The sequence below is a fragment of the Galeopterus variegatus genome, unplaced genomic scaffold (genome assembly GCF_000696425.1).
Source record: "Galeopterus variegatus unplaced genomic scaffold, G_variegatus-3.0.2 Scaffold109, whole genome shotgun sequence".
In the NCBI taxonomy this organism is placed as follows: domain Eukaryota; kingdom Metazoa; phylum Chordata; class Mammalia; order Dermoptera; family Cynocephalidae; genus Galeopterus; species Galeopterus variegatus.
Genome location: NW_007726220.1, coordinates 886,633 through 913,770, shown reverse-complemented (window position 1 = coordinate 913,770; position 27,138 = coordinate 886,633). Strand labels below are relative to the sequence as shown.

Below are 27,138 nucleotides of genomic sequence, written 5' to 3'. Positions count from 1 at the left end.
GGGGGGGGTGGGGGGTGGGGGTGGGTGGCCAATAGAGTCCTCCACCTCTCCCACCCAGTTCACTATTTTGACCAAGGGGGATGCTGAGGCCCAGACCAAGGGAGGGGTGTGTCCAGGTCTCCTGATTCCCAGGCTGGGGCCCTTCCCCAACACAGTCCGCCTCCACCCCAGAGGCACCGTGAACTCATTTTTTAACTCCCTCATTTGTTACCTCAGTCTCACTGAGCCTCTCTTGAGGGGCCTCACCTATGGAGAACCTAGGAGTAAGGAGAGGTTGTTTTCAGGGGAAGGGACCCAGGTGACAGGTAGGGACCTTCTCCCCTCTCCCTGCACCGCCTCCTCACCTGGGCTCTGGTTCCTCTTCATTCTCTTTCCCAGCAGCCTCAGCCTCCCCATCACTGCCCAGAGCCTGGTCTCCTGGGCCCAGGAGAGAAGTTCTGTGAGCCTCATTCTCAGGAAGTCTGGCTGTCACTCATGGGACAGGCCTTTAGAGATGCCCACCCACCTCCCATAGCCCACGGAGAAGGCAGTGCCCACCCAAAGACACAGTAGTGGGGGCAGCCAGGCGGGAGCCCAAGGGCCCTCTCTCCCTGTCCACATACAGCCAGCGCCCTGCACTGCACAAGGCTTGCCCTGCCCCGGGGATCTCCTCTCACCCCTGGAACTCTTCTTTCTGCGGATAGAGGCTCGGACAAGGTCAGAGCCAAAGCGGGCAGGGTGGTGCCGTCGGGAACGTGCTTCCTGGAACCAGTCCCCTGTCAGGATCTTCAGCTGCTCAGGGTCTGCCAGCGAGGCCCGGAGCTTGCTGGAGGATAGGGGAGGGCGTGGCTGTCACTACTCTCCCAACCAACATCCCTGTTACCCACTTTGGACCATGCTCTGGACCAGAGACCAGGGACCCAACAGCAAATCATACTTGATCCCTGCTCTGGAGGAGCTCAGGTTGCTGGGGAGACCAAGTCCAGAACAGGAGACCAAGTCCAGAAGAGACATGTACATTATAGTGGGGTAGATACTGTGAAGGATGTAAGAAGGGCCAGCTCTGACCATGGGAATCCAGGAGGGCTTCCCAGAGGAGGTGACATTTGAATTGCTTCTTAAAGGACAAATTGGAATTTGCCACATAGAGAAGATAATTATTATCCACTAGGTGATTACTGTGGGCTATACTTGCATAATCCCTCTGAATTCTGTGAGGTAGGACTCCTTAGCCCCATTTTACAGATGAGAGTGGTGCTCAGAGAGATCAGGTAGGTTGCCCAAGGTTTCACAGCTAGGAAGTGTCTGTTCCCAAACACTACTTGTAACCCCCACGCTCCTCTACCACTGTGCTCTTCCAGGAAGAAGAAACAGTCTCGGCTTGGAAGTGAAAGGTGTGTTCAGGAACCAAGGATTTCCCACCAGTAGCTGTAGTGGACACTTCATGTATGTATGTCCAAGTAAGGGTTATGGTGAAAGATGGGATGGGGGAGGCTGGCAGGGACTGATCCGGGAGGCCTTGTGGACCATATTTAGGAGCTTGCCCTTGACACTAGGTGTTGAGGAGCAAGGGGAGGTTTCAGCAGGGATGTTAAGGACGGATCCAGGGAGAGCCAGCTGTAGCCAGGGCAGTTGGGCCAGAGGGGGCAAGCCTGGAGGTAGGGATGCTGGTGAGGGAGCTGGTGCAGCCACCCTAGGAGAGATGATGAGCTCTGAGCTGGCCAAGGGCAGAGGGAAACAAAGGGCGAAACCAAGAACTCCCCAGATACCTGCCAGGCAGCATGCTGGTGGGGGGGAGCACTCAAGCCTCCCAGTGCTTGAGGCCCCTTCCTCCTGGGCTGCCTTGGAGAGGGTCTTCCCTGCCTCACCTGACCCGCCCCTCCTCCAGCTGGCGCAGGTGGGCGTCTCGTTTGAGGACATCATCAATGGCCTTCTGCTCCTCCTCTGTCAGGAAACTGAGGTCCAACAGTCCATCGGCCTCAGGCTCTGGTCCATGTGCCATGAGGAGGGAGGGCTGGGCCCAAAGCCCCTCTTGAGATGGATGGCCTCTCTGGGGCATCAGCTGGGGCTGTGCCCCAGCGGGGCACACGTGGCTTCCTGGTGACAGACCAAGTGTCAGGTCAAGCCCTGCCCAAATACACGGCACATCCTGAAGCCAACTGCCCTTTTCTCCTGAAACATATGCCCAGGAGGTGGGTAGGGTACAACTCTTGGAAGGCTGAGATCAAGGTGGGGTGAGATGCACTCATGACACATGCATACATTGGCCCATGAACACACTCAGGACACACCTGAAGAAGTGTACAGACACGAACACACACACCCTGAGATAGGGACACACAGAGAACCTCAGAGATGGCACACGTGCACACACTGATCCATGTAGGACAAATACCCATGGTCACACGTGCACACTGGCACACGCATACCCACTCCCCACGACAGGACCTATGCAGACATAGGCACGGGCATGCACACCCTTCAACCTTCACGCAGCTTGTGCACACTAAGGGAGACAGGGACCCACTCACATAGGTTTACCTATCCAGGAATAAGTCTGGGACACATACATCACTAGATACACACAAGTTGCACAGACTTTTGCACACGCATTTTGCCTAACTGGGTGTGAGCTCCTTGAGGGTAGGGACAGGGCATCACCCTCAAAGCCAGTACTTTACACACAACGGGTGGTTGTTAAAAGTTTGATTAACTCAATGCAGAAAGACACCTGCACACACATGAGAATGCACACACACAAAAACCCACCCAGATACACAAACACACACATCTGCTCACCCCCCCCCGCCCTGGAACCTCCCACCCTGGGTCCCTTCCCTTCACCCTTCACCTCCACCCTGCCCTGGCCCATTTGGCCTTCCTGTCTGAGGCAACCTCCTCCCCAGCCCACACCCCCAACTTCCTCCCCCGAGGTAACTACCGCACCCACTCCCATTGAGGCCTCCAGCCCAGGGATGCCTCCGCTGCCAGCCTTGCCCTCTTGCCCAGAGCCCCTGAGCTCTTTTGCTCTGGCCACACAGCTCCCCCAACCCTCCAACCCAAGACCTGGCTGGGGTCCCAATGGTGAGGCCTAGGCTGGCGAAGCTGCTTGTGCCCAGGTGCCACAGTGATCCGGAAGGAAAACATTTGCCCAGCCCTGAGGGGCATGTGGACGTGGCATGGGGCCCATGACTCGGCCGTGGCCGTGGCCTGAGCCCACTGGGCGGTCTTTCCTCTTCTCCCCGCCCCTTCCAGGGCTCCAGGCGGGGGCTGAGGTGGGAAGAGGGCGGCTCAGCAGGCAGGTCCTGGCTTGTGCCCACTGCCTCCTACACTCTGTCCCCTCCCAGCTGAGTCAGTGTCCAAGCCCAAACGAGCCCTGTCTCCTAGCCGTCCCTCGCTGTGAGGAGGCTGGCGTTTCTGCATACTGTATCATGTATAACGCTGTGTAAATGCCTGTGGACTCTACATGAACAGTTTTCCTGAGCTTCTGCTATGCCCAGGTGCTGGGTGTTGCAAACATAGTTTTGTGCTCTCCTGTGGCATGGTGTGTGAGCCCGTTTCCATCTCTGTGTTATGTTGTGGGGCCGTGTGAGTCTGGGGATGGTGGGCATGTCTGCCTACATGGGGTCTCTGAGCCTGTATCGTTTGTGTGTGAATATAGTCTCACTGTGTGTGCGTCTGTGTGTCATGCTGCAGTGTGATGCCGCATGGGTAACTATATCGCCCGTGTGGTGTGTTCAGTGACTTTCTGGGTCACAGCACTGTGTGGGTGTGTGCATTTCCTCCTATACTGTATGTGTGACTGGGCTGTGTGTGGTGGTGTGTACTCTAGTGCCCCAAGGGCCACCAGGTGTATGTGTCCGAGCATGGAAGTAGGGGGACAGTCAGCAGAACTGAGTCTACCCTGTCCTGCAGGTCTGCCTGGGCTGGGCCGTGGCTATCTGAGCCCAGCCTCCCCAGCAGTACCCCCTCCCCGCAGTCCCCTCTCCCTCCAGAGATGGAAACAAGTGTCTGGTCCTTCCTGCTCTATTTCAACACTGTGGGACAGACCCACTGGTCAATATAAAGGTCTGCCCATCTGTCTGGCTCTTCCAGTCCCACAAATGCTCCTGCTTCCCTCATCCCAAGGTCTGTGCTCAGTATAACAGGTGGCAGTGCCCGCCCCTCCGGGAAACTGGTAGGGGACCCCATCACCAAGATATGTTACCTGTAGGGGTTCAGTATCAGAGGACACCTTCGTAGGTGACTCCAGATCCCCTGGCACCTGAATTTCAACGACCAGAAGAGCAGTGAGGGACTAAGGCTGACTCAACCAGCAGCCCAGCCGCCCAGCAGCTGCCCCACCACAGAGGAGGAGGAGGAAACACCTCAGCAGGGCCTGATGCAAAACCGGGCCTGGACTCCAGAGATCCCAGAGCCAATTTGGTGGGCCCCAGTGGGCCCGAGAGGCCTGGGGCTTGGCTCCAGCTCCACTGCACATGCACTCTGTAACTCGAGCAGGCCCCAACCTCCAGAGCCTTGGCTGCCCCATCTGTAGAATGGGTAGTAGCCCCACTCTGTCCACGAGGAGTTGAAAGGAACTTGCTTTGAAAGCAGAAATCTTTCTTTCTAAGAACCAGAGTAATGAAAGGATTGCAGACTTGCAGTTAGACAACCCTGAGCAGAGACAGTCCATGCTCTGCCACTGTGTGATCTTGAGGAGGTCTCAATGTCTCTGAGCTGCAATTTCCTCCTATGCAAACTGTGGATAACAGAGCTCAAGGAGCCTGTGAAAGTGCCTGGTAGAGCTGGCATATATGAGGGTACTTCAAAAAGTTCACAGAAGGGCTGGCCAGTTAGCTCACTCGTTTAGAACGTGGTGTTATAATACTAAGGTCAAGGGTCAGATCTCCATACTGGCCAGCCACCAAAAAAAAAAAGTTCATGGCAAGATAGAATTAAAACAGAATACAAACCTTTCTTATTTATTTATCTTATTGTAACAAAGTTGATTGTACTTATCTGTGGGGTACAGAGTTGAACATCAATATTCATGTGCAATAAATATGTGATGCTCATGAGAATATGAACCTTTCCATGAACTTTTTTTTTTTTTTTAAAAGATGACCGGTAAGGGGATCTTAACCCTTGACTTGGTGTTGTCAGCACCACGCTCAGCCAGTGAGCAAACCGGCCATCCCTATATGGGATCCGAACCCGGGGCCTTGGTGTTATCAGCACCGCACTCTCCCGAGTGAGCCACAGGCCGGCCCATTCCATGAACTTTTTAAAAAACCCCTTGTAGTAGGTGCCAGGTGTCCCCTCCCCAACACAGTCTAGTGCTCATGGCCATTTCAGCAATCACTGCCCCTCCATGTCCACATACACCTCTGGGGTAGTTCTGGTCAGAGCAGAGCAGCTCTCTCTGTCCTCTCTGCCACCCTGGGCTGCATCTGTTAGAGGAGGCCTGTGCCAAGATGAGGGTCCCACACCCTCTGTCTACGGGGAGCCCCTCTGAGCACCCTATTCTGCACCCAGATTCTGCCCACCCTGAGAACAGAAGGTTTGGGCCCTAGATTGCAGTGGCTTGAGGACATGAGCCTCTGAGGCTGCCTTCATGGTGGTCTTGGGCACAAGAGCCATGGCAAGGCTTTCTGACTCTCTGCAAGTCTACTTCATTCCACACTGCCTGCCCTGCCCCTGCCCCCCACCCCCACACCTGGAGTCCTGGTTTAAAGATTACGGCTGCCCCGAGAGAGGCAAGGCTTTCTGACTCTCTGCAAGTCTACTTCATTCCACACTGCCTGCCCCGCCCCTGCCCCCCACCCCCACACCTGGAGTCCTGGTTTAAAGATTACGGCTGCCCCGAGAGAGGTGGGGCAGGGGGTGGGTTCTGCACGAGGCCACTCATCCTCTCCCTCATCGCAACCGGCTCCCAGAGGTTCCTACTGCTCTGAGAGACTGAGGGGTTCCTCCTCTACCCCCAGCTCAAGGGCCAGCCTTCCCTGTTTATTTCTTGCAAGTCAGTCTTACTTTCTGAGTCTCTTTTTCCTCATTTATGATATGGGGGTAATAATCCCTCCTCAGAGGGTTTTCACTACAATTTAATGAGATTCCATGGGCTGGCCGGTTAGCTCAGTTGGTTAGAGCATGGTGTAACACCAAGGTCAAGGGTTCAGATCCCCATAGCAGCCAGCCACCAAAAAACAAACAAAAATGAGATCCCTGCAGACAATTAATAAATAGACACATGCATGTACATCTCAATGCAGTATCCATTGAGAGTCCACCATGGGAGCGGTTACTGTGATGCTCCATTAAGGCTCCCAATAAAGGAGAGTGGCCAACAGCACCTGCACTCCTTCCCGCCAACCTGGTCCTAGCTCCCCGCAAAGCATGTTTCTCTAGGCACCCCACCCCTCCTCTGAGCAGCCCTCACCCCTGGAAGGCCTCAAACTTCATTGTCTGGTCTTCAGGCTTCTAAATTTCCCTTTCTCTCTCTGATCTCCTGTCCTATAGCTGTGACTCCCCTTGACGCTGTTTCCAGCCAATTCTCCTGCTCTTATTTCAACCTCAATTCATCTACCCTTCCCTACTGAAACCTTCTCTTATGTCCAAGTTCCCCATGTGCTGGCCCCAGACCTCCTGCTGCTTCCTGCTTCTTCCTGTCACCAGGTGCTGCCCACTCTTAGCCCCAGATGCTTTCCATAGGCATCCCATCTCCACCTGCCCTCCCACTGCCCAGGTCTCAGTCCCTGCTCAGCCTCCCAGTCAGGCTTCCTCTTCTGCAGTCTGCTCGCTGTCACACCTGTTCCTTCCAGCCCTTCGCTGCACAGCACTTTCGTTTGTCATTCCTCAGGTGCCAGCCGTCAGCCAGGGTAACCTTCTGGCCCATTAACAAATCTACCCCAAACCAGTCCAGCCTCCCTTAGACTTGCACTGACAGAGGACTGGCTGCGTCCACCTCCAGAGTTCAGTGTCCCTGCATGGCAGCCAGTCTCTAGGCGATGCCCTACAGTTAGGAGGCAGGACCCTCGAGGCCAGCAGAGCTGGGTTGAACTTCTGGCTCTGCCACGGGGTCCCCCTGTGGCCTTGCATCGGTGGCAACCTCTGTAAGCCTCACTCTCTCCCTTTATAAAACAAGGACAACAGCAGCCATCTAACAGGACTGCTGGAAGGAGTGCTTCCCTCTCACCTCCAGCATCCGTTCTCCCTTTTCTTTAGTCACAGCACCCATGTTCTTTGGAGAAACAGCCCCTCCCCTCTTTCATGCCTTGTGCTCCAGGAGGGCCATCCCGCAGGGTGGTTCAAGTTGGGCTCTGGAGCCAGGCTGCTGGGTTTGAACCATGGTTCCACTCTATCTCTGTGACCTTGAGCAAATGACTTGACTTCTCTGTTTCTTCATCTGTCAGATGGGATGACAGAACCTACCTTCTGGGACTGCTGTAGGGATAAATAATACAGTACTTTATTACAAGGTCTAGCACATTGTAAGCACTCAGTAATTGTCAGTGATTCTTATGGCACCTGTTTATGTCCCATCTCCCCAAGGGAACTGTTAGGTTCTGCTGGGGCAGGTGTTAAGACTTTTTTCTACCTATTCTGCTGTAGTTGTCCTCAGTAGTGGAACTTTTCCCCCCAACCAACTCTCAAGTAGACCCCAATATGCAGAACAGGTTTCTGAAAGTGGAATTTCTCTGAAGAGGGGAGGGGTACCTCTGCCTTGCCCTGGAAAAGTCCCAGGCTTGGAAGCCACAGCACAGCTGGGTCTGAGATCAACTGGCAGACAGCGAACCAGGGACCTGATGGCCAGTAGCAAGAGCCTGTCTTAAGGCCACCCTTAGGGTGAGCACCAAGGGCCCTCAGGATCCAGAGACCAAATCTTTGGCTGGTTCAACTGTAGTGACACATGGGCAGGATTGGGAAAGACTTCACAGAGGAAGTAGCTTTTAAGCTGGGCCTTGGGAGGCCAGGCCATGATTTCAACAGGTGGAAATCAAAGGACCAGAGCCTGGCGAGTGCTGGAGAGCGAGGTGTGTGGAGTGTGAGGAACCTGGAGGGCCTTGATGGCCATGGAGAAGTGGAGGCACCATAGGGAGGGAGTGACACGATTCTGGGGGTCAGCATGTAGACCTTGGCAACATAACTGATGGGCAAGGTGGGTCAGGGACCAGGCAGTTCAATTGGCTTATTTTAAACAGTGCCTCCCTGGGAGACAGAATAGGTCCAGGGCTCTGTTCTGCCCAGTGGAAGTCCTGCTCAGCCCCAACCCTGACCCTACTCCAAGTGCTTCCCACCAGGGAATAAGGGAGAGAGCTAAAGACCACCATTCATTCAATAGGCGCTCACTAGCTTAAAGGAGGAAGCTTTGGAATGGTGGATATGGGATGGCGGGAATTCCCACAGCCTGGGCACAGGGGCAGGGCACCTCTGAGGGATGCTGAGTCCCTGGAAGCCCCAGGCACTGGACGCGAACTCAGCCATGGCGCTGGCAACCAGACACCTTGCCAAGGGCAGAGAAACCCAAGAACAACAAGAAGATGAGGGGGCCACAGAGAGAGAGAAAACAATGACAGGGCACCCTCTGGAGTCAAAAGTCTTTATTGTCCTGTCCAGGGAGTCCCTCCCACAGGAATCCATGGAGGAGGGGGTAAGGTGGACAGCATGGGGCCCTCTTTCACAATATGAAGAAAAGGGGGAGCTGTAGTCAGGTGGGAGGAAACAGCTCCCCTCCAGCTCCTGATGGCCTGGCTGCTCTGACAGGCCACCCATAGTTTGAACCCAAGAGGTACCATCACCAGCACGAGGCCCATACCTGGGGCGAGGGCCAAGTGTTCACATTGCTCTGGTCTACAGGGGCTCACTCCAGCACACGTCAGCTCCACTCACCTCCCCAGCCAGGCCCCAAACTGCAGGGGGAGATGGGCTCAAGTGCTGAGAGGCCCTCAGAGAGGGGGAAGTGGGGTGTGCATGGACTGGAGGGCATGAGATGGGGCACAAATCACCCCTAGTGCAGCTTCTGCAGACACCTGAAGGAGGGGCCCACCCGGCCCCTCTGGGCTATTCTAGAGGCCTGTGGTGAAGGCCCTGGGGCAGCTTAGCTTAGAGACTTCTTAGTGTACCCCACCCCACCCTGGTACCAGAGCTAACAGCAGAAGCACAGGCTCCTCATCCAGCTCTGGTTCAGGTACTGTCTTGTCTGATGGATCCAAACGTTCTCCCCTCCCCGCATAGGGCACTGGGCTGAGGCAAAAGCCCAGCAGGTAGTAGCAGGAGAAGCTCTACAGAGGGAAACTAAGGCCTTTCCAACAAATGAACAAAGATGGTACCTCAAGGGCAGGAGTCACAAGCCCAGGGAGGGGACAGGGAGCGTCTGAGTGGCCACTGAGACACAATGAGCAAACATCCCCACCCTATGCTCATCCTCAGCCCAGACCCCTGGGTCCAAAACAGCAGGCCCAACCCTGCCTTTCAGGGTGAGGAGAAAAAATCTAGAACCAAAAGGGGTGGCGGCTGCTCCTCAGGAACCTGGTGGGTGCGGGGCTAGTGGGCAGTCATCACCGGAGGTTGAAGACCAGGCTGACGGTCAGGATGAGGCCGAGGAGGAGAACAAAGGGCAGCCAGGTCTTCATGAAGGCCCCGACGCTGATGGAGAGGGAAAGCAGTGCACAGGGGCCAGGGTTGGGAGCAGGCATGTGGCTCAGAGCCCCATCCATCCACAGACCCTGGCAGTGCTGCCACTCCTAAGGAAACCCCTGGAACCACTCCCCCACCCCCAAACTTGGTCAACCAGGGGACTGGGCCAGGCCTGGTGCCCACCATGGAGGAGCACTAACTACAGTCCCAGGCAGGGGCTGTTCCAGGCTCGTGGGGGAGATCTACTGACACCTCGCTGGTTGGCTATGGGAGATATGCTCGCCTTCTCTGGGCCTTGCTGGATCCCTCCATAATCACCCATCTCTGGGGAGTTCTCCAGCAAGAGGACCAGGAACTTCAGTTTGGGTGTAGAAGCCATGAGTGCTCTCTGCCCACGACCCTCGAAATGGGGCCCACTAGGAGGGTGTGGTTGGCAAGAGTTAGCACAGTGTGGTGGCTGGAGCCAAGGAGTGCAGGGGAGTCAACCCTGCCTCTGTCTCAGTATCTGTGTGACCAGTTCTATTCTTCTCAGGGGACCTCTAAAAGCCTTCTGGGACATAAAAAATACCTGAGAGTTTCCTTTTCTAAAGTTCCTAATGATGAGCACAGCTAAGAGGAAAGCTTGGAGAGAGGCGGCCACACCTGCTAGGTATGTGCTGGCTCCCAAGTCTGGGCTCTGCTGTGGCCATGCTGTGGGACCATGGGCGACTCACTCAACCTGTCTGAGCTCTTTTTACATCTGAATTGGGACAAATGCCTTCGACCTCACAAGTCATGAATGAGGCTGTGGCTTCAAAGTTTCTCCTGGGTCACCACTGGGGCCGATCTACCCAGAACCCTGCCTCTGACAAGGGATGCTTGGGAAGGGACCCTGTGGGGTGGTCACACACTATCCTGTGAGGATCTATCTGTTCCCTTTCTCTGAGCACAGGGCTCTGTAGACTCACAGCCTCCCCGAGGAGCCAGAATCATCACCCCCATTTTACCAAGGACAGCTGCAGCTTAGAGAGGCCAAAGCAGTTACCCAAGGTCTCATTGTGAGCAAGTTGCCGAGCTGGGCTTCTTCAGCACAGCCACCTCCCTCTCCACTAGAAACTCAGCTAGTCATTCTAGAACCTTCACAGCTCCACCTGTCCCTGCTGACTGAAGGACTCCAGAAATGGCCTTCTGGGACCCTTGGGAGAGCAGCTGCAGGGGAATGGGCAGGTGGGTAGGTAGGAGAGCAGCTTACCTGACGTACTTCCCATACAGCAGGCAGAAGAAGCAGAGCGTCACCATATTCCAGTTGGTGCTATTGTTGTAGCGCATCAGGTTCAAAGCCAATGCCACATGCGAGTGGCAGTTGTCACAGCAGAGATTGTGCTGGAGGAACAGGAAGGGTTGGGTCAGGACGGGTTACAGGGAACCTTCCACTCTGGTCCCCACTTCAGGAGTGCAGCCCTGTTCCGGGCCACCTACCATCCGGTGCTTGTACTCCTCAGAGGCGTCATGCACAGCCGTGTCCCATGCATTGGGGCCGCTAGTGTATACCTGAGCAGGGTCCAACTTCCAGTACCTGAGGGGAGAGAGGGGGTCTGCACACTGGCTCAGCTCCTTGTGGCCCCTCAGCTCTATGAATGATCTCTGCAGCTGTGGGTGTGAGCCAGATGCAGGGTAGGAGTCACGTAGCAGACAACTGGGTGAGGTGCCCAGTGCTATGGTGGATCCTGGGAGGATATAGAACCAACTCAGTTGGGGGTGCTATGGTCTGAATGCCTGGTCTCCCACAAATTCATATGATGAAATCCTAACCCCCAAGATGATGGTATTAGGAGGTGGGCCCTTTGGGAGGTGATTAGGTCATGAGGGTGGAGCCCTCATAAATGGGATTAGTGCCCTTATTAAAGAGGCCCAAGAGAGACCCCTCATCCCTTCCATCATGGGAGGACACAGCGAGAAGCTGCTGTGGACTCCACCAGACACAGAATCTACTGGCATCTTGATCTTGGATTTATCAGGCTCCAGAACTGTGAGAAATAAATTTCTGTTGTTTACAAAACACCCAGGCCATGGTATTTTGCTATGGCAGCCTGACTGGACTAAGACGGGATGTGTGAGAAGGCTTCCTAGTGGTGACACCTGAGGCCAGTCTGAAGGAAGAGAAGGGAGGTGGGCATTCTAGGCTGAGGATACAGCTTGAATAAAGTGAGAGGCATAAAACTGTGCAGCGTGTCCCAGAAATTAAGTGACTGAGCACTACTGGAGGATTCAGAAGAAAGAGGGTGATGGAATGCTGGCAGGTGAAGCTGGAGATGCAGGCAGGGGCCACATCATGTGGGGACTTGAATGTCACATCGAGTTTACCCTGCAACAAGCATTCTCTCCAAGTCTCCTCACACATCTAGCTGGGGTGCGTGGGTGAGAAGCGGTGGAACTAAAGCCCATAAACCTCAAGATGGTTGAGAACTGCTATTCCAAGCAATGGAGTGCCCCAGTGGATCTCAAGCCAGGGAGTGCTGGGAGGTCAGAGCGCCCTCTGGCTGCTGTGGTAGGGAATGGCCTGGCAGAGGAGGCTAGAGATGTGAGATGTGAGAAACCAAGAGGGCCAGGACTGGGGCTGCTCCTGGGCTCCTGCCTGGAAAAGGGTGCTCTTAAAACTGTCCTTGAAAAGCAGCTGGCAGCAAACACCTGGCCCAGACACTCCTGGACCAAATTTCCACCTGCCCGAGGAGGTCAGAGCAGGGCTCAGGGAGCCCCACTCCAGGCCACCTCTGCTGTGTGGGACACTAGCTCCTCCTCAGCCCCTGTCCCTCTTGGTGCATCCTTGGGCAAAGGGCACCCGATGTTGTTCTGAGAATATTGATGATTGCAACATTGTCACCAGGCCTGCAAAGACTGAAAAAATGAAGACCAAAAATCCCAAACCAAACCTGCAACAGCTCCCAAACAATGCCTCCCTTATACCTTCAATGGTTTATTCACTCCTGAAGGGCAGAAGAGTGAGTCCAGATTGTAGGGGAAAACAGACATGAATGTAGGTCCAAGCTCTGCCACTTCCTAACTGTATTACCTTGACCAAGTCCCTTCCCCTTACCATGAAGTTGGAAAACACAGCCTTATACAGATGAGGCAAGGCCTGCTGGTCTATGGGTAAAGGCCCTAGCTAGAGACTCGTGCAGTAGGTACCCCGAACAGGGCCACTATGCCCTGGTGGACCTTGGCCATCCCTCCCCACTACACCCCATCCTCAGGGTGCTGGCTCCTGTTGTACCCCAGCAGGCCTGGCTGCTGCTCCCTGCAGGAAGAATCTGGCCCTAGCACCAGTCACAAGAGTGTTCATCACTTACTTGGCAGGTTTTCCAAAGGCCATGTTGTCTTCCTGTTGAGGAACAAGAGCAAAGGTCAGTGGGGAACCTACATCCAGGCCAGATGACAAATCTGGATGAGTGGCCAAAGTGCAGTGACTAAGAATGGGTATGTCAGAAGTGGGCAGAAGCGGGGCACAGCCCTGCTCTGGGGCTGGCATGGTATCTGAAGTGCTAGTAGCATGTGGCAGAAGTGCAGAGAACACTTCATTGGGAGACCAAAGACTCGGGGTTCCAGCTGTCACTGCCCCTCTGTGTGGCACCTTGGAAATTCTCTCGCCCTTTCTGAGCTTTACTTCTTCAAGTTCTCTGGTCAGTCTTCTGTGATCTTTGATCATGGGCAGGTGGTTTCCTTCATGGTGTAAATGAGTCCAGCCCTCTAGCATCCTGACCCAACAATGGTGGCCTACATGGAGCCCATTTCTGTGCCTGTCAGTCTGACTATATTCAGAGCAGAATGGGAGTGCTGAGCCTAGAGAGGCTTCCTATGAGGCAGACATTGCAGTGAAGTCCTAGACTCACTCCATGAGACACAGTGACAGGTTCTGGGTTCAGGATCAGGAGACCCTGCTGACAGAGTTGGTCAAAGATAAATTATCATACACACATATAACAGTGAAAGTGATGGATGTGTAAGTATTTTTCAGTGCAAAGTGATAGATCTTAGTTGTGTTGAGATGATCATGACAACTGTCAACATAAACAGGCTGGGGCCGCCACACCTCTTTATTCCAGCCTCTAATACCTGGAAACAGGCAGGGCAATGATGCTCACCTGCAGCTAGCCCACTGAACCAGTCTTGGTCACACCCCCAGGCAACAGACTTGAGAACACAGCTGTTTTACTATAGAAGCCCCACCCCCTCTTCTACATGGCCACACCCAGGGAACCATGTCAGCCTCTTCTGTCCCCCAACCATAATTCCCACCTTCAAAGTGTCCAGAGATATGGTTCCTGGATGGTCTGATTCTCCACTTTTGCTTCTAACCCCTACCCATGTCTTGGTACCCAAAGGATGGGGCAAAGGGCTGGGTCAGTTACTTAAGAATCCTTCTGGCCACACTGCCCTCCTGGCCTGTCCTGGAGACAAGAGAAGTGGGGAAAGGAATCAAACACTGGTGAGGTGCAGAGGGCCAGGACTGTGTATCATCTGCATTCTCCTGGGCCTGGGGAAACAAAAAGCCAGGCAAAATAGGCCAGACTTCCACTCAAGCCTTGGAACCTCCAAAAGGGGGCAGAATGAGGACTCACCGAGACAAAGTAGGGGCCAGCGAAGTCCCGAATGACTCCTGTGGATGTGCAGATGCCCATGTGGCCAATGATGGGGAAAAACCACCTGCAAGGAAAAAGGACAAGGAAGGGACAAAACTTAGGTCTTTCAGCCAGTTAGACAGATGCTGGGGACACTTCATCCAGTGTGGGGGCATGTGAATATAATTTGTGAAGAGTTCCCATCTGGGCAGCCCTGAGGTGCTGGAGAAGCAGGGGAGCGGCAACTGCAAGTCAGCAGCACAGTGGGCTCCCACTGCACCCCCAGATGGCTATAACTCAAAGGACAATAACACCAAATGTAGGTGAGGGTGAAGAGCCACCAGAACTCATCTCCTGCTGGTGAGAGTACAAATTGTTTCTACCATTTTGGAAAACAATTTGGCACTATTTTCTATGCCTCAGCAGTTCCACTTCCGAGTATACATCCAACAGAAACAAGGGCTCTGCCCTCCAAAGCCATGTAGAAGAATGTTCACAGCACCTTTATTCAAAACAGCCAGAAATAACATTTGTCAAAACTCACTGAATTAGGGCCGGCCCGTGGCTCACTCAGGAGAGTGCGGTGCTGATAACACCAAGGCCACAGATTCGGATCCTATATAGGGATGGCCGGTTGCTCACTGGGTGAGCGTGGCGCTGACAACACCAAGTCAAGGGTTAAGATTTCCTTACCGGTCAAAAAAAAAAACTCACTGAACTATACAGTAGTCCCCCTTGTCTATGGTTTTGCTTTCAGTGGTTTCAGTCAACTGGTCCATAGTGGTCTGAAATATTAAGATATGTTGAGATAGAGAGACCACATTCACAAAGCCTTTATTACCATATATTGTTATAATTGTTCTATTTAATTATTTTTGTTGTTAATATCATACTCTGCCTAATTTATAAATAAAACTTTATCATCAGTATGTCTGTACAGAAAAAAACATAGTGTAAGGTTCTGTACAATCCGAGGTTTCAGGCATCCACTGGGGTCTTGGATAAGTGGGGACTATTATAGTCTTAAAATGTGTACATTTTATTGTATGTAACTATATCTCAATTGTTGACAAAAAAATAACTAGAAATAATTCAAATGTCCAAAAACTGTAAAATGAATAAGTGAATTTTGGTACAGTCACACAACAAAATAGAACATAACAATGAAAAAGAACAAACTTCCACTACCCACAAAACAGACTCACAGACATAAGGCTGAGAAAAAGCAACCTTACACAAGAGCATACAATGTAGTGTGCCATTTATATGAAGTTCAAAAGGCAAAACTAATCTATGACCAAAAAGAGGGGTTACCTTTACATTATAATCTTTGCGGTACAGCTGATTGGGAGGGGGAGCAAGGGGGTCCTTTGGGTCCTGGAAATGCTATCTCTTTTTGAGTGGTGGTTACAACAGTGTGTACCTATGCAAAAATTCATTGAGCTATACACTTAAGATTTGTGTTCCTTATGGTATATAAACTATACCCCAATAAGAAACCTTAAAAAAAAGGGGGGGCATTTAAGGCAATCTGTGGTGATGGGGTAGTTCAGAGAAAGCTTCCCTGAGGAAATGATGGAAAAATAGTATATGCAAGGATAGAGATCAGGACAAAAAAAGCATGGGGTATTCCAGGAACTAAAAGTTCCATTAAAAAAAAAAAATAGGGGGCTGAGCCCGTGGCGCACTCAGGAGAGTGCGGCGCTGGGAGCGCAGCAGCACTCCCACCGCGGGTTCGGATCCCATATAGTGACTGGTCCGCTCACTGGTTGAGTGCGGTGCGGGCGTGACACCGAGGGTTGCGATCCCGTTGCCGGTCACAAAAAAAAAGACAAAAAGGAAAAAAATAAAAAAATAAATAAAAATAATAAAATAAAATAAACAAAACTCAGATGGACTCCAATATGCAATCCACAGGAACCCCAGATCTGTCTGTAGTCTGAGAACAATGACCCTACAGGGCCTGGGTGCTGGAGAGACTGCTCCAGCTTAAGAAGGCCTCACAAGGCCAGCAGCCAGGTCCTGGTCTCACGGCTGCCTGGGTACAAGCACAAGTGCTCTGCTAGGGAGAGCTCTGCTAGGAGGTCACACCTACAGATGCAGCTCAAGGAGGCAATACGTGGGGCTGCAGCAGAGTTGGCAAAGACTTCATAGAGGAGGCAACTTTTAACCTTGACCTGTGAAAAAGACCGGACATCCACAGGTGAGAAAAAACCTCCAAAGCAGGAGAGCGTTGCATGTATCTGGTGAATGGGAGGGGTAGAGGCATGCAGGGAAGGAGGGAGGGCAGTTCAGAGGCTGCCTCTGTAATACTGGGCAAGAGATGGTGGTGGTCGTGACTAGAGTACCGGCAGTGAGGTGGTAAGAAGCAAAGGGATTGATCTTTATTTTTTATTCTTAAAATTAAAAAAAAATTTTGGGGTGGCTGGCCAGTACCGGAAACAGAACCCTTGACCTTGGTGTTAACAACACCACACTAACCAACTGAGCTAAGCAACCAGCCCAAAAGATCTTTAAAAGGAAGACTGGGCAGTGTTTTATGACCAACAGGACAGAGGTTTTCCAAGTCTGCAGCCTGAGGACTTGAGAGGATGGCAGGACTGGAGAGGTCTTTTGGAATAGAATTCAGATCCCATCATTCCTCTACTTGGCATCCATTAATGGCTTCCTATTATACTTACAATACACTTCAAGTCCTTCTTAACAGTTTGGCTCTGATCTTGAAGCTCATCTCACTCCTCTCTCTAGCTACACTACCGGCTAGTGCTTCCTCAAACTCGACAAATCCTCCCACCTCATTCTTTTTTTTTTTTTTTTTTATAAAGATGACCGGTAAGGGGATCTCAACCCTTGGCTTGGTGTTGTCAGCACCACGCTCAGCCAGTGAGCAAACCGGCCATCCCTATATAGGATCCGAACCCGTGGCCTTGGTGTAGAAAACTACAGGCCAATATCCTTGATGAACATAGATGCGCTTCCTCAAACTCGACAAATCCTCCCACCTCATTCTTTTTTTTTTTTTTTTTTATAAAGATGACCGGTAAGGGGATCTCAACCCTTGGCTTGGTGTTGTCAGCACCACGCTCAGCCAGTGAGCAAACCGGCCATCCCTATATAGGATCCGAACCCGGGGCCTTGGTGTTATCAGCACCACACTCTCCCGAGTGAGCCATGGGCCGGCCCTTCCCACCTCATTCTTTCTTTGCATTTGCCCTTTCCTCTGCCTGGAGCACTCTGCCTCTAGAGGTCTGCACAACTAGCTCCTTCTCATCAATTAGGCCTTAGCTTGACTGTCAGCTTTGGCAGTCTTCCCTGAACCATGCCTCCTAGAGTAGCCACCCACAACCCCAAGCACCCCAGATCCCATTCTTCTGCTTACTTACTTCCTAGTACTGTCTTTGCTACTATCTGAAATTATCTTGGTTACATACATGTTGACTGCCTGTGTCTCCCCAATAGAATGTAGGCTCCCAGAGAGCAAGGATTTTGTATTATAGTAGCCCCTGGGGCAGTGCCCAGCATACAGAAACTCAGTAAATATTTGTTGACTAATATTAATGCCCTGCATTTAAGAGTGGAGTCTGGCTCCGATGTTAGATGTGTTGAGTCTTGACTTTGTTTTGGGCACGTTACTCATTCCCTCAATGGGAGGCTATTGTGAGGATTAAATAGGATATGCTTGTAAAGTGCTCAGAATACCGCCTTGCACTTGGTAGCTGCTCAGTGTTGTTATCCTGAAGTATTCAATAAACACTTGCTATCTGACTGACAACTGACACGGAATAAGTTGCTGAAGATCCATAGCGGCCACAGGATGGACACTCAGAATTATGGGAAAGAAAGTAACTCATCTGGCTTCTCAGACCCTGATCTCATCAGGAAACCCACCCTCCCCAATTCTTGTCATCTGGTTGGGAGGATGTCTGGGTTTGGCCAGTATTCCACATACCACAGTTGTGTTGGTGGTTGCAAACAGCAGAGCCCTGTGCCTTACGAAGCTCCAGAGAAGAAACCCTCAAACTAGTTTGTCAGTCTGGAAACTCCATGAAGGCAAGCTCCAGAGCAGCTTTGTGGACTGCTATCTACTCAGGACCTAGTATGTAATAGGTCCTCAATAAATATTTATTGAATGAATAAATGAGTTATTGACCCTGGAGCTGTATCTGGGAAGGTAGATTATCTCCTTGGGAAAAGTCCCACACTGGTTTCTAAGCCATTATTTCCTCATCTATAAAATGGGGAAGATATTCCCATACCAGCCATCTGCCCCCCCCTCAAAGGGTGTGTGTGTGTGTGTGTGCGCGCGCGCGCACACGGAAATGACAGTATCTATTTTCATAGACTGATGTAATGAGACAGTGAACATACAATGTTTAGAATAGAGCACAGAACAGAGCAAGTATCCAGTCTTAGCTATTTGTATTAGTAGCAGTAATCATTATCTGATTTTTCCTGAAGAATTATCAACATCTCTGAGGGGGCAGACAGATCTTTGGATTCAGTTTCCTCCTCTGCTCCCCCCTTCAAAGACAGATGACAGTTCCCCATGCCACGTCTATTCCTAGCTCTGTACTCTCTGTCAGCAATCATCACAATGCACTATGATGGTTAGTCTACCTGTCTGCTGGAGAGTGAGTCCTCTGAAGGGAACATGAGCCCTTTGGGGACATGGTGTCTTTTCTTAGTTTTACAAACACTTGCACATACATCTGAATAGAACTGGGTGTGAGCTGCTTGTGGCCAGACAACTGGGGGTCATGGTGCAGAGCAGAGGACTAAGCCACAAATGGTGTTTTTGAGAATGCGCGAAGGCCAAAGAGATCCTAGGATAGATAACAAGAGAGGTTTTAGCAAAACCAACACATTCTTTCAGTATCCCTCCCAGTTACTTTCTTTCTTTTTGTGGGGGTAGGCTGGCTGGTACAGAGATCTGAACCCTTGACCTGGGTGTTATCAGCACCATGTTCTAACTAAGTGAGCTAACCAGTCAGCCTTCCAGTTACTTTCACATTAACATTTTATTTTCTTCATAGCACTAATCACTATCAGAAGTTCTATTAGTTTGCTTGTTTACTGTCTATCTTCTTCCACCATGACAAACTCTAAGAGAGCAAGTACCATACATGCTTTATTCACCACTGTATATTCTTATCACCTGGAACTATCTGGGCATATAGGAGTCATTTAGCAAATGTGTTAAAAGAACACTGAATGAATTAATGAACACACTTTCTTAAAATTTTTATTTTTAAAGGACTCAGATTTAGGTTCTCTTAAACAAATGCATAAAAGCATTTGAAAACACAAAACAATTCACATATTTTAACATAATACAAAAATTAAGATCATTTTAGGATTAGCAACATATAAGGCCAAAACCAATCCCCTTTCCATGCCACTATTTGGTTGTTTTCAATAGAGAGAACAAATCTACCCCATCAGGTGAAAGGGGATAAGATAAGAAACTTATAGTCAGAAGACTGAGTTTTGAATACCTTTGCTTATTGGGGTGTGAACCTGATCAAGACACAATGTTACAAGAGGCTCAGCTTTATTATCTGAGAAAGTAATTCCTCCCTTAGAAAATGGCTGTGAAATTCACAGAAAATGGGTGTGAAAGAGCTTGATAAACTGTCCAGGACTATGAGGAGTGGTTATTAACTGTCAAGGCTAAAGCAGCAGGGCAAACCACCTCCCTCCACCTGGGAGCTCCTCGCTGAAAGGCGGCAAACAGTACCCGAGCACCTGCTTCTCTCCTGACAAAGGCTGATATTTTAGAAAAACTCTGGTCTGGAAGGCAGCCAGCCTGGGACCGCTTTGCAACTAAGACGGTGTATGAGACAAAGGGTTGGACTCCCAGATTTCTGGGGGCCCTTCCAATGTTGACATCCCAGGAGCCAGTGTGGTCCCCACCAAACTCCCACTCTTGCTTCCAGATTCAGCAGGATGTATTGCGTAGAGTAAGCGATCAGTAAGGATTTGCTCAGTGAGTGAACAAACCAGTGAATGAATGAAGATGTCTCCTCAGACCGGGTTAGGGGTCCCTCTTCTGTACGCCCGCAGCTCCTGAGCCTCCCAGCCACAAGACCTTTCCAGCCAGGCTGCAACCGACTTTCTTCCCTACTAGACCAGGTGTAAAGAGGGCGGGGATTGTGTCCTAACAGTCAGCGGAAAGTGGCACCGCGCGGGTGGCGGGGTTCTGGTGACTGGGTGAGGCTTGCGGGCCGGACTCGAGGGAAGGGCTTGCTGCGCGTCGGGGCCGAAGGCTGGCCCGGACCTGCCCGAGGACGCCGCGCGGACTCCAGGTCTCCCCGGACCCTCCTTGTCCCCGGGCGGACACCGGAGGAGACTCACGTGAGCACCGGGATGGGCGTCCACACCACGCAGTAGGGGAAACGGCTCCGCTCCACGTCCATGGCGACGCCGCCGGAGCAGTTGTACTGTTTCAGGTCCGTCTCGGCCGCCGTCGGCGCCTCCACTTCCGCCATCCCGGGCGGGGGCGGTGGTGGTGGTAACAGGAGCGGAGAACTTCCTTCCGCTTCCGCCATCCTGCGCGCGCCGTGCTCCGGCAGGCCCCTGCTCGGACCCCGTGGCGTCACTTCCCGGAGGTGGGGTCCGCCCCGCTTGGCCTTCCCCCCGGGAATTGGAGCCGCGTCCCTTCGGGGCCGGCCAACCTCGCCCCGCTCCCTGGGCAGCAACCAGCCCCGAGTCTTTGCCGCCTACACCTTGCGGCCGCGGGAGAGACGCCCTCAGGCAGCTCGCAGTCTAGCGCCGGAGACCGACGGAGACCTGTAATTCAGTACGCTGATGGCTCCTAAGAAGGGTGGTACAGTCGCTATTTATTGAGCACTTCTTAGGTGCCAAGCACTTGACATACATTGTTTCTAATTACCATAAACTGACTAGGCATGCAAATTTAGGTACTTCCCCCCCATGTTACAAGTGAGAAACTGAGGCTCAAGAGATGAGAGGCCACGACTCAAACCCGTCTTTATATCTCCCTTGGCCTTTTCATACTGTGGTCTCTCACGAGGTAGTGGTAATATCAAGGAAGGACAAACTGTGTGTGTGTGTGTGTGTGTGTGTGTGTGCGCGCGCGCGCGTGTCAGTGTGTCAGTAGGGGAGACTTGCCAGAAGATGAAGATAAGATATTTGAGCTGAGTCTTCGCGCGCGCGCGCGCGTCAGTGTGTCAGTAGGGGAGACTTGCCAGAAGATGAAGATAAGATATTTGAGCTGAGTCTTGATGTTTGCCAGGTGGCACGGGGGTGGGGCTGGATGGGTGCAGCCAGGAAGGCCCATGCAGAACACTATGTGCAGGAGAGTGTGAATATCGTTCTTGCTGGCTGGAGTAAATCACAAGCCTTAGATGTGATCCGATCCCTTCATCGTACAAATGGGAAAATTGATGCTCAGGGAAGTAAAATAATTGAGATCACACACAACCATACTTTACAGAGGCCAGGCTCAAATGGCAGAGTCTTTTGGCTTCTTGAAGGATGTGAAGATAGAAAAAGGAAAGGAAATTTGCTAGGATAGGAAGGGGGAGTGGGGAAGATAAGAAGGAAGGCAGCTGCTAAAAATCAGGCTAAAGGAAGGTATGGACAAATCTCAGGAAAGTGGGAGCTATGCCTTTATGGAAAGGTCTTTCTTCCATTGAATTACCCTCCCTCAGCACTGATCTATGGAAAGCCTGCTCCCCTGTTTTTAGCACCTAATATTTTAATGCATTTGGGGGGGAGGCATGTCTGTCTCTGCTATGGAACTCTGAGGTCCTTAACTTTAGTAGTTAGCACAGTTCCTGGTGCAGAGCAGATGACAGCTGGATTAGTATATTGATTTATTGAATGATTGAATGAATGGATGCTTTATAAAGACATCACTGATTTCACAGCTGAAGATGATTTTAGCCCACTCAAAATTATTTAAGCATGTTTGAACCTCTCGTGATCCTTGTGCAGTGTGTGATCCTTGAAGAGCAGCAACCAGCATCCAGCACAGGGTTTGGAATAGATTAGATGTGCAGTATACATTTGTTCAATAAATTACATTACTTCTTGATTCAATCACTGTAGTCATCTAATCTGTTTTGGACCACAGGTTCCAAGAAAGGCTTGTGCCTTAGACATCTCTCTACCATTATTGTCAATCCATAATTCTAGCACAGGGCTGGTAGGTCCCCTTTAAACATTTATTGTATGTATGGATGTATAAACAACCAAAATAAGTCTCTTAGGGTCTGCCACAAACTTGATGGTACTGACACAAATATTATATTTAATCTGACAACCGTCAATGGCTTCCTGTTGCATTTAGTTTAAAACAAGGTCCTGCATCATCTAGACCTGTGACCCTTTCTTACTTGTTATACACTACACTACACTACAGCCACTCTGGCATTTTCTCAATTCTTCTCATGTGCCATGTTCTTTCATATCCCAGGGACCTGGCACACACTTTATCTCTGCATGAAATGTGCACACACCCCACCCCACCCCCCATTTAAAATAACTTCCATTCATCCTTCAAGTCTCAGATTAAATGTAACTTTCTGAGAGCCCATCTCTGGCCTTCCAATCTTAACTAGGAAGCCCCTCTTAATCTCCCTTAAAACACCTTGTTCTTTTTCTTCATCGCATATTTGTTGCTATGTACTGTTTGCCTTCTCCACTAGACTGGAAACTCCTCGAGGGCAGACTATATTTGTCTTGTTCACTTCTGTAAACTCAGTGCCTACCTAGTATAGTGTCTAGCACATGATATTGTTTAATAAATACTTGTTAATTGAATGAATGGCAAATACTTATAGGCTTGGCATCACATGCTGACTGCAGACAGTCTGAATGCAGGAACCTAGCTTGTCACCAACTACCTATCAGGGTCCCAAGCCTTTTAAAGGGGCTCGTAGAGGTTGGTGGGCACAGTGGTCAGGTGTAGGGCCTGTCCAGAGAGCCCTAGCTCCCTTCCCTATCATGTGCATCATCCCACCTTTGGCCCTGGCAGCTGCAGAACCAAGGGCATGAGGAGGGCCAAGTATCTGGAGGGAGAAGCCAGCTGCTTCTCTGACTCCTCTGGGGCTTCTCTCCCAGGCTTGTCCCCCACCACAGGGCCCCATCTCACACACACATCACCTTGGTTCCCTCAGCCAATGTAACAGTCTTCCTGGCCTGTACCCTTGCATCCTCTGTTACTGCTTTATCACCCATAGACAGATGGGAAATCCCCATCAGACCAACACTTCTTTCAGGCTCAGAGGATCACGGCAGGGTCCTGGAAGAAGCTCCTCTTACAGAGAGCTTGGGACAGGATTGATAGGGTTCACGGCTACCCCTCCCCCAACACACACACCGACCTAAAATAGGAATGATCATCTGGATCCACTTATGAGGTGGCTGGGGGAGGGAAGGATGGCAGAGCTGGAACTGTCAAGCTGGGAAACCTTCGAGGGTAAGATGCTGCTTGTTTGAAGGGTGAGCTTGGGGCACTTCCTCTCTTGGTGGGAGTCAGGGCACCCCCTCAATTGACCCCATGTACAAGTCCCCAGGGCTCACAAACCTCCTCTCTCAGGCCATCTCACTCTCTGGTATTCAAGGGCCCCCAAGGTCTGGTCCCAAATTTCCTTTAAAGCCTCATCTCTGACTGTTGCTCTCAGGACTCACTAGGAGTTAGCCTCACTGGCCTATTTACCCTTCAGAGAACAAGCCCTGCACTTCATACCTGTTTTTCTCACACTGTTCCTTCATTGGAAATGCCCTTTCCCTCCTCTTCTACACCATTTTCAAGGTTTCAGGCAAATACTCCCTCTTTGCTCCCAGAGCATGAAGGCTGTTTCCACCAATTGAATATTCATGTATACTTGCATTTGCATTAGTTGTTTACAGGTCTGTCTCTCCCAAGAGACTGTGAACTCCTTGAGAAGGGGACCAACTGGATATATTGGTCCCTTTAGCCAGCAGGGCACCTGGCAGAAAGGAAGTGCTCAGGGAATGTCACTGGAGCTATTTTTTGGCCATAGATGGTCTCCTTAAGGGCGCTGGGGAAGAATCACCTCAGTTGATAATCCAAGGAAGCAGGTTGAGCCAGGGGCTACCTCGGTTGCAGGTTGGTGGAGCTGCTGGGCATGATGCAGCGTGTGTCGCCTATGGGAAGGCAATGTTCTCCTGCAGCCTTTCTGCCCAGCTCCCTTATCACTCTCTCTGGCTCCTGTAGACTGGGCCTCTCCATATGGCTCCAAACCTTTCCATGGTGGGAGGGGACTAAGGGGGCCAATACAACTCTAGAACAGACCCTCTGGCCTTCTACACATCAGAATTTGCAAAACTATTTCCTTCTCCACTCCATTTTATAGATGGACAAAGGTTATAGAAAGCACGGCAAGGACCAGAATTTAAGTCTCCTACTTTAGGGTGGGCAGTAAATCATGATAGGAGAACAGACCCTCTGGCCTTCTACACATCAGAATTTGCAAAACTATTTCCTTCTCCACTCCATTTTATAGATGGACAAAGGTTATAAAAAGCACGGCAAGGACCAGAATTTAAGTCTCCTACTTTAGGGTGGGCAGTAAATCATGATAGTTAAACATGCAGACTCAGGAGTCAGCTAGCCAGCCCAGTGTTTGAACCTTAGCTCCGTTGGTGGTTGTCACACCTTCAGAAAGCAGCTGAATCTGTCAGCGCATGTTTCCTTATCTCTAAAATGGGAAACAATAATTCACATCTTGTAGGGGGTCTTGTAAGGTTTGATAGTCTACACCTGAACAATACCTGGCCTAAACAAACATTCAATGCTACCTCTTATAGCAGTTAAAACCACACATGACCACTGTAGGACCCTTAGCCACTTAAAAAGCACCTTGATATGCATTATCTCACTGTGCTTTGGAGCCTTGTTACTACTCAGTAAGGTAACTAGAGCAGGTAGCAGTATACCCAGTTTGCCAATGAGGAGAATTAACACAGAAAGGTTCAGGGACTTGCCTGAGGTCTAAGCACATATTAGAGTTAAGGTTCTGACCCCCAACCCTGGGCTGTCTCTGCTGGTGACCCCTTTTAGGGCCATTAAAGGATGATGTGGGGAGACCAGCCTGAGAGTAAATAAATCACCATATAATAGATATAAACTGTAGCCTCATTATGACCAGGACCTATTTTATATATTATATAAAAAAGAAATGAGTGGGAGCAGGAAGCAGAACAATCAAGTGGCACTTGCCTGCCATCATGCCCATCAAAATGCCCTCCTCTTGCCCACCTCCTCTGCCAAGCATGTTTGTATTCCTAGGCCTGGCAAAGAGCCTGGCACATGGCAGGGCACTCAATGGTAGAAGGTACTGAGGAGGACTCATGTTTCATAGTGAAATCCAATGTTCAGGGACCATGCACAATCCCTGTATTTACTATTCCACATCCTCCAGATTAATCTGGAGGCAGCAGGAGGACAAAGACTATGTCTGTGTGCATTTCCTTCAAGCCAGTGCCCAGCCCAATGTCAAGCACACAGTAGGAGCCAAAAAGTATCACGACATTCAATTATAAGAAAATAATTTCTTGATCGAGGATCCAGTCCTGGCTTTGCTGCTAATTCTCTGGGGATCCTCGGGCAAGGCAAGTCCATCCCTTTTCCTGCTCCTCTTTGGGACTCATTGTCCCTATTTGTACAATGTGGAGATAGAACTAGATCAGTGGTTTTCAGTTCTGGTTGAATATTAGAATAAATCTGGGATATTTTAAAATAATGGGTGAATGTCTGGGCTCTACCTCAGACCAATTAAAACAGAATTTTGGGCCAGCCTGTGGCTCACTCGGGAGAGTGTGGTGCTGATAACACCAAGGCCACGGGTTCGGATCCTATATAGGGACGGCTGGCTAGCTCACTGGGTGAGCATGGTGCTGACAACACCAAGTCAAGGGTTAAGATCCCCTTACCAGTCATCTCTTAAAAAACAAACAAAAAACCCCAGAATCTCTGGGGTGGGGCATGGGAAGTTTTAAAAGCATCCTGGGTGATTCTGGTGTACAGCCAGGCTGAGAACCTCTGAGCTGAGTGACTTCCCATTTCCTTTTAAGTTCTGCAACCATATTTTAGCATACTCCTAAGCACAGAGACAGGCAGCAGGCCTCTGGGGCCATAACTGCCCACCACAAACACAGTAGTCCCAATTTCTAATGTCCGTTTATACTATCCATTCGCTTTGTGGGCTTATCTGAGCTCCGGGCTATCAGCAGAGCTTGTGAGAGCTTTGGATGAATGACATGTGGAGGCGCTTTAAAAACAGCACCACCGGGCCGAGCCCGTGGCACACTTGGGAGAGTGCAGCGCTGGGAGCGCAGCAGCACTCCCACCGCGGGTTCGGATCCTATATAGGGATGGCTGCTGTGCTCACTAGCTGAGCGAGGTGCGGCCCGTCTCAAAAAACAAAACAAAAAAAACAGCATCACCGATCTTTTTACTATCTCTATAGTTTTGCCTTTTTCAGAAAGTCATATAGTAGGAATCACACAGCATGTAGCTCTTTCAGACTGGCTTCTTTCACTAAGCAATGTGCATTTAAAGTCTCCCATATCTTTTTGTGGCTTGATAGCTCATTTCATCATGAATAATATTCCATTGTATGGCTGTATCACAGTTTATTCATTCACCTTTTGAAGGACATCTTGGTTGCTTCCAGGTTTTGGCAATCATGAACAAAGCTGCTGTAAAACTCACGTTCAGGTTTTGTGTGGACATAAGTTTTAACTCCTTTAGATAAATACCGAAGAGCCCAATTGCTGGATGTGGTAACAGTATGTTTAGCTTTGTAAGAAACTGCCAAACTGTCTTCCAAAGTGGCTGTACCATTTTGCATTCCCATAAGCAATGAAAATAGGAATGAAAGTTCCTATTGCTCCACATCTTCATCAGCATTTGGTGTTGTTAGTTTTTATTTTAGCCATCTTAATAGGTGTGTAA

The 27,138-nt window shown here is 50.7% G+C and overlaps 2 protein-coding genes across 2 annotated transcripts in view; both read right to left on the bottom strand.

The window, feature by feature from the left end:
* Positions 1-4,230, bottom strand: part of SYTL1 (synaptotagmin-like 1) — an 8,538-nt gene extending 4,308 nt beyond the window's left edge. The window contains exons 1-5 of the mRNA XM_008586436.1: positions 4,187-4,230; positions 1,848-2,076; positions 657-805; positions 345-417; positions 212-257 (exon numbers count right to left, since the gene is read on the bottom strand). Of these exons, the coding sequence (XP_008584658.1) occupies positions 212-257; positions 345-417; positions 657-805; positions 1,848-2,038 (459 nt within the window). The 5' untranslated portion in view covers positions 2,039-2,076; positions 4,187-4,230. The remainder of the gene's footprint in view (positions 1-211; positions 258-344; positions 418-656; positions 806-1,847; positions 2,077-4,186) is intronic.
* A 4,313-nt stretch (positions 4,231-8,543) lies between these two features.
* TMEM222 (transmembrane protein 222) lies at positions 8,544-20,789 on the bottom strand. Its single transcript, XM_008586306.1, has 6 exons — positions 20,544-20,789; positions 14,190-14,274; positions 12,921-12,952; positions 11,053-11,149; positions 10,826-10,956; positions 8,544-9,603 (listed from the first exon to the last, which is right to left on the bottom strand). Exons 1-6 carry the CDS (start codon positions 20,735-20,737, stop codon positions 9,516-9,518), a joined length of 627 nt encoding a protein of 208 aa, XP_008584528.1. The 5' UTR covers positions 20,738-20,789; the 3' UTR covers positions 8,544-9,515.
* Positions 20,790-27,138: the final 6,349 nt, after the last annotated feature.